Source organism: Salmo trutta, chromosome 35 (assembly GCF_901001165.1).
Source record: "Salmo trutta chromosome 35, fSalTru1.1, whole genome shotgun sequence".
NCBI classification, from domain to species: domain Eukaryota; kingdom Metazoa; phylum Chordata; class Actinopteri; order Salmoniformes; family Salmonidae; genus Salmo; species Salmo trutta.
This window is the reverse complement of record NC_042991.1, coordinates 24345335-24352847: the sequence shown is the minus strand read 5'-3', so window position 1 is coordinate 24352847 and position 7513 is coordinate 24345335. Positions and strand designations below refer to the sequence as shown.

Below are 7513 nucleotides of genomic sequence, written 5' to 3'. Positions count from 1 at the left end.
GTTTGAAGCAGTCTATTCCAATTTGGTAATGATCTCTGACTGACACATTTTCAGAAATGTTTTATTTTTACTGTCAAGAAAACACACAAAGCACCAGAAAAGGCAGTGTAACAAAATTGTAGAACATATTTTTTATTTAATAGACAGTACATTAAACACTTTCCCTGTATCTTCTCTAGAACACAAGAGCACTAATGAATTGAACATAAGGCAAATGGGCTTATAAAAGTTTGCAAATCACATGAAAAAAAGTAAATGGATCACTAAAGCTGCATTGTGTTTAACACCAAAACACACATTTATAACATAAATAATAACCCACTTTGGCTTCCCAATTAAAGTCTCCTGTCCTCTCTTATCAACTAATAGAGTACTTACTATCAAAATACTGTTAAAAGCATATTAAGACTTTGTTTCTTATCAATATAATACAACTAGTCTATATGCAGTCCACCAACACATGTAACCATTCAGGAGTCAGTTAAAGCATATCTTCAAATTGGTACTGCATATGAAGCCTAAGTATTCCACATTTTTACACAGTCACCCCAACAGCACTATAGTTTACTGCTGCACCAAGATAATACATAGAGTACACAGAGCATAGTATTAACCACCCAGTATTACAGTTTTCATTTATTATTAAATGTTTTCCACAGAAAGGTAACACCAAGGACAGATTGTGCCATTTCTTCAAGAACAATGCTCTTACACACCTTACACAAAATCAATACAGGGGAAATGCTTTACCTTTAAGGGCATCTAAAGTTACTGTTATTCAAATGCATACAGCGAAACAAAACCAAAATGGCTGTTTATTATGTATTATACACACACTAATACCATGAATACTGGACATAATGGATTATTGGGAATTTCTCTCAGGAGACAAACACTGCTGGGACTGTTCAACATTGCATTTCAGATCAGATTTGAGGTAAGGACACACAAAAACAAAATGTAGGACATTATTTGTGGGGCTTGAAAGGTTTGTTACTACTCTAAAGAGTTATTAACTTACATTGAATGATGCACTTACAGTATAGGGGGTTCAACTGGAACACCAATTACCTATCTATCTACATAAAAAAATAGTGGTCTTCACATGAAACAATATGAATGTGCTTTAATCAGCACTGTATGCTGACAGATACCTACACAATTGGCAAGTCACATTTTCCACACACATGTACAATAATCCACGTAAAGAACAACGTTCAAATGTAGCCAAGTTACTTACAGAGAGATACTGTGCTTTTACATTCCCATGGTTTCTATCAACGTGAGCGTGATTTCCTGTGCTCTAGGGATGATCGGCGTGGTTCAGGTGTGGAACTACAGGTGAGATGGAGGCACATTCCTCCCCATTAGGCTGAGGAGGGTGAGGGGGCGACTCTGGGAAGAAGGACTCTTTAAGACGACTGACTCTGGCATTTCTTCAGCAGGGAATCTGGGGGTCTGGGGTAGTAGCCGGTGGTGCAGGGTTTGTTGGGAGAGAACCTGGGGAACTTGTAGTCCAGAGGGAGATCTATGGAGGAGGGTTGAAAAGAAATGGTGAACAATATGACGTCACATCAACCAGTTTGGCCTGCTTAGCTGAGACAGTAACCCCCAAAGCTTTGCTAAAACCAACCTTCACAAAAAGGAACAGAAAATATTCCAGAGAGACACTTCTCAACAAGAATAAGGAACGGGTAGTAGAGGATATCTGGGGTCAAATGCCTCTTCAAACGAACCATGCACGCCTCTCTCAAGACAAGACGCTACAGTAGTTAGGTAGGCCATTACGCAACACAAGAGTCAGTGAGCCCCCATAGCCCTCTCCTCCCTGTACCTGCAATAGACTCCACACTGGGGATGGCCATTGTGCTGTATTTGTGGATGCTATGGCAGCACCAGGTGAGTTTCTGGCTGTCCTCATCCCCTCCAGGAGTCTTGTGTGCGTCCACAAAGTAGGATCCCCACTGTTCGGATGGAGCAGAGGGCGCCTTCATGCCCTGGTCCTGAAAGCACATCACACATGCTAATGAGGGAGTCATTCTCTGACCAGACAGAGGGAATTAATCCTGCTAGGAGGGAAATTCATGAGTAATGATCGATCCACTTTTTTTAGGAATTTCAAAATAAAAATCAGTGTGGAGTTAGTCTAAAATGTTCATGTCACCTGCACAAGCAGGGTAAAATGCCTTTCTTGCAAGCTCTAAACCCAACAATGCAGTAATCAATAACAATGTAATACTACAAATAACAAGGTAAAACAGAAACACATAAGAAATGACAATAAGAAGAACACGATAAAGTAAGAAGTTATATACAGGGTCAGTTCCAACACACTATTTACAATGTGCAGGGATACTGGGGGGATGGAGGTAGATACGGCATGTACTGTAAGGTGACTAGGCATCAGGAGATATGATAAACAGAGTAGCAGCAGCGTATATTATGATTTTATGTGAGTGGGTGTGCGTACAGTCAGTATAAATGCATGTGTGTGTGAGCAAATTATGAAGTGACTGTGTGTGTGTTGGAATAAAAAATAAAATACAAGGGTCAACTCAGATAGTCCATTTAGCCATTTTGTAAACTATTTAGCAGTCTTATGGCTTGGGGATAGAAGCTGTTCAGGAACCCGCTGGTGTCAAACTTGATGCACCACTTTGGTTTCAGAGAAATCAAATCAAATTTTATTTGTCACATGCGCCGAATACAACCTTAACGTGAAATGCTTACTTACAAGCCCTTAACTCTATTTCTTGAACTGCGTTGTTGGTTAAGAAAATATTTACTAAATAAACTAAAGTTTAAAAAAAATAAAAACAAGAAAATGATATAACAATAACGAGGCTATATACAGGGGGTACCGGTACCGAGTCAATGTGCGAAGGTACAGGTTAGTTGAGGTCATTTGTACATGTAGGTAGGGGTAAAGTGACTATGCATAGATCATAAACAGAGAGTAGCTGCAGTGTAAAAACAAGGTGGGGGGGGGGTTCAATGTAAATATGCCGGGTGGCCATTTGATTAATTGTCCACCAGTCTTATGGCTTGGGGGTAAAAGCTGTTAAAGAACCTTTTGGACCTAGACTTGGCACTCCGGTACCACTTACCGTGTGGTAGTAGAGGGAACAGTCTTTAACTTGGGTGACTGGAGTCTTTGACAATTTTTACACTGCCTAGTATATAGGTCCTGGATGGCAGGAAGCTTGACCCCAGAGATGTACTGGGCCATACGCACTACCCTCTGTAGCACCTTACGGTCAGATGCCGAGCAGTTGCCACACCAGGCGGTGATGCAACCGGTCAGGATGCTCTCGATGGCTCAGCTGTAAAAAAAAATGGAGGATCTGGGGACCCACGCCAAATCTTTTCAGTCTCCTGAGGGGGAAATGTTGTTGTCGTGCCCTCTTCACAACTGTCTTGGTGTGTTTGGACCATGATAGTTTGTTTGTGATGTGGACACCAAGGAACTTGAATCTATCGACCCGCTCCACTACAGCCCCGTTGATGTTAATGGGGGCCTGTTAAGCCCTCCTTTTCCAATAGTCCACGATCAGCTCCTTTGTCTTGCTCACATTGAGGGAGAGGTTGTTGTCCTGGCACCACACTGCCAGGTCTCTGCGCTCCTTCCTATAGGCTGTCCCATTGTTGTGGGTGATCAGGCCTACTACTGTTGTGTCGTCAGCAAACTTGATGGTGTTGGAGTCATGTTTGGCCACGCAGTCGTGGGTGAACAGGGAGTACAGGAGGGGACTAAGCACGCACCACTGAGGGGCCTCAGTGTTGAGGATCTGAGTGGCAAATGTGTTGTTGCCTACCCTTACCACCTGGGGGTGGCCCATCAGGAAGTCCAGGATCCAGTTGAAGAGGGAGGTGTTTAGTCCCTTAGCTTAGTGATGAGCTTTGTGGGCACTATGGTGTTGAACGCTAAGCAGTTGCCGATGAACAGCCTTCTCACATAGGTGTTCCTTTTGTCCAGGTGGGAAAAGGCAGTGTGGAGTGCGATTGAGATTGTGTCATCTGTGGATCTGTTGGGGCGGTATGCGAATTGGAGTTGGTCTAGGGTTTCCAGCATGATGGTGTTGATGTGAGTCATGACCAGCCTTTCAAAGCACTTCATGGCTACCAACGTGAGTGCTACGGGGGGTAATCATTTAGGCAGGTTACCTTCGCTTTCTTGGGCACAGGGGACTATGGTTGTCTGCGAGCAAGGAGGCCTACAAACCTGACTCAGTTACACCAGCTCTGTCAGGAGGAAGGGGCCAAAATTCACCCAACTTATTGTGGGAAGCTTGTGGAAGGCTACCCAAAACGTTTGACCCAAGTTAAACAATTTAAAGGCAATGCTACCAAATACTAATTGAGTGTATGTAAAATTCTGACCCACTGGGAATATGATGAAAGAAGGGAATTTTTACTCTGATTAAATGTCAGGAATTGTGAAAAACTGAGTTTAAATGTATTTGGCTAAGGTGTATGTAAACTTCCGACTTCAACTGTACTCAACTGTAATAATTTAGGCAGGTTACCTTCGCTTTCTTGGGCACAGGGACTATGGTGGTCTGTTTGAAACATGTAGGTATTACATAATTGGTCAGGGAGAGGTTGAAAATGTCAGTGAAGACACTGGCCAATTGGTCCGCATATGCTTTGAGTACACGTCCTGATAATCCGTCTGTTGGCCATTAATACGGAGGGTAGTGGTGGTTTACCAACTCGCCAGGAAATTCTCACAAGGCACCTCGCCCTTCTCCCCCTTTTTCTCCGTCTTTTCTTCACGCGAATGACAGGGATTTGGGCCTGGTCTTGAGAGAGCAGTATATCCTTCGTGTCTGACTCATTAAAGAAAAAATCTTTGTCCAGTTTGATGTGAGTAATCGCTGTTCTGATGTCCAGGTCTTTTTGGTCATAAGAGACTGTAGCAGCAACATTACGTACAAAATCAGTTACAAACAATGTGAAAAAACAAACAAAATAGCACAGTTGGTTAGGAGCCTGTAAAACGGCAGCCATCCCCTCCGGCACCATTATTATCCCCCCCCCTCCCCCCTACTCATCCTTATCAGTGCCATTTGTCGGTGCAATATGTTAATCTCTAAAAAGTGCTGAAAGGCAGAACATGCCTTAAAAACAGGATGTGGTTAACAAGTACGGACTGTTAACAGATCAAACTAGAGGTAGCAGAAGACACGTATGCATCTAAATTACTCAACTCTTACAGATACTTCCTTGAAATGTGTCTGGGAGAAAGGGGATTGCGTCAAATAAAAAAAAACTGTTGCTACTTTGTCCCTCTCTTGGTGAAAAGTGTGATGGAAGACATTCTTCTGAAAAATGAGGCTTTTTGACTTCCAACCAGACTTGGAGACGGAGTTGCATGCTGAGAAGATCTGTTTATGTTAGAAGTCATTCATAAGATTAAATGAATCCAAGATCTTTCATGTTAAAATAACGTAGATACATAGATAAAAGATCAGCTCCGAACTCTGAGCCATGGAAAGATTCTGGCTACTTCTGCACTAACTACTTCTCCCTCTTCTCTAGTTTATATCTTCTCTACACTGAACCTCATAATATATCATTAATAAGTGGCAACCTGATGCACAACATTACATACAGTAGCCTATTCATGTGGAAATTTCCACCAGATATTGAGGGACAAATTGTAACCAAAAGGAATCTGGGGGAAACATGTCATTCCAGGCAGTTCTCTTAAGAGTGAGATAAAAAAGAGAGATAGAGACCAACTGGAGCTTCCAGGAATATCTATTAAATGAGGCAAATGGGGAAATACGTTTTAGAAAGGAAAGGGAAGTAGAGAGAGAGAGAGAGAGAGAGAGAGAGATAGGCTGGGTGGGAGATTAAAAAAGGAGAGAAGTGAGTGGAGGGGTGAAACCGAGAGAGAGAATAAGAGAGGGAGAGATGGGGGTGGAGGGGGAGAGAGAAAGAGAAAGAGAAAATGGGGGTGGGGCGGAGTCAAAGAGAGAGGGAGAAGGGACAGAGAGAGAGAGACAGAGAGAAGAGGGTGGAGGGGGGAGACAAAGAGAGAGGGAGAAGGGAAAAAGAGAGCGACAGAGAGGTAGAGGTGTGAGTCTAGGCGGAGACAATTTGTCCATCTACAAGTCCCCGTGCTCCAAACATGGCACAACCTCCTCAGTCAGTCCCTTCAGATGAAGGAGTCATCTGTCCTAGTGGTGTTTTAGCCAAACAAGGATGTTCCTCTCATTGCTCCTGGCAACAGATATGCTGACTCATCTAACTTCTCTACTGTCTGGAACAAAACATCCTCCATGGCCTGGTCAGTGAGGGAGAGGGCAGCACTGGGTGATATTGCATCCTGGTCGTACGGATTACTTCATAGTTTCCTTCCTAGTAGTATGTGAGCTTCCCTAAAATGTTTATTTTCTGACTTTACTGTACTCAAAATAGGCTTACTCTGAGAAATACAGACTCACATAAACTTGTTTTACAGGTTCCTCCTTTAGATGTGAAACTGTAATAATATGAAACCGCCACGGTATACTTACAACAATGCAATTGCAGAACGTCTTTTGATAATGCTACAAAATGAACACACGCACATTCTCAGACACACATCCTACATTGGGTATATTTCGGCACTGAGCCAATGGACTGGGGGTTGGGAGAATATGTGATTTAGGTAGCAGGGGCAAGGTGGGAGAGCACGTTAAACGGAAACAACTGCTGGTGTGAACTTACCTCAACCTTTCCCTTCTTCTCCTGAGGCTCCACTTGGGCCTCGTTGGTCTCTGCTGCTTCGCTCCTCGGGACGCCCTCTCCCTCCATTTCCTCCACGATCATCACAGTCTCCCACTTCCCAAACGTGCTAGCAGGGAACATGTCCGACCGCATGCTATCCCCAAAGTAAACCACCTATAGAGAGTAGGAGACAGGACATAGACAAAGAATGAGGCCATTATCTGAGTAGCTGCTCCGTAAATTAAGTAGACGTTTCATAGAGTAATTCTTCATGTGATTTGTAAAGGTTCAGTTGTAAAGCGCTGATACAATAGCAATTTGGCAGGATTTGTTTAAAAGGGGGCATTCAGTCGTAGTCTAATTCAATAACGCCGACATGTCTTACTGCCCCTAGGGCAAACTAGACCAGACACGATATGGCTGCAAAACTCATCAAGTCTTCTTTGACCATCATGTCTCTTTTGTACTTTTGCTATGGCTGGAAAGATAAACACGTTAAGACAGGCTTAGCTGAACGGCATACCTAAACTGACTGGCAACCCCTTTCCTGACATTCAAAACCCATTGCAACAAATGTATATAGTTGTATGCTTTGCAACTCCAATGGAACCTAAGGGTTAAAAAGTGTCAGAGGGATTAGAGAACCACCAGGAAAAACAAACAAGAATTCTGCCATAATGGAATCAGCTCTTTAGAGGAAATATCTCTTTGAGTTTCAGCACATCACCAAACCCTGACTTCTTGAGGGGCTATTTTATGGAGAGAATACAGGTTATTACACCAGGCCACTGAGGCC

At 43.1% G+C, this 7513-nt stretch overlaps 1 protein-coding gene across 1 annotated transcript in view; it reads right to left on the bottom strand.

Moving 5' to 3' along the window:
* Nucleotides 1-101: 101 nt before the first annotated feature.
* The window catches only part of LOC115174908 (5'-nucleotidase domain-containing protein 1), a 73791-nt gene continuing 66379 nt past the window's right edge, over nucleotides 102-7513 (bottom strand). The window contains exons 10-12 of the mRNA XM_029733919.1: nucleotides 6718-6891; nucleotides 1835-2003; nucleotides 102-1528 (exon numbers count right to left, since the gene is read on the bottom strand). Coding sequence (XP_029589779.1) covers nucleotides 1413-1528; nucleotides 1835-2003; nucleotides 6718-6891 — 459 coding nt within the window. The 3' untranslated portion in view covers nucleotides 102-1412. The remainder of the gene's footprint in view (nucleotides 1529-1834; nucleotides 2004-6717; nucleotides 6892-7513) is intronic.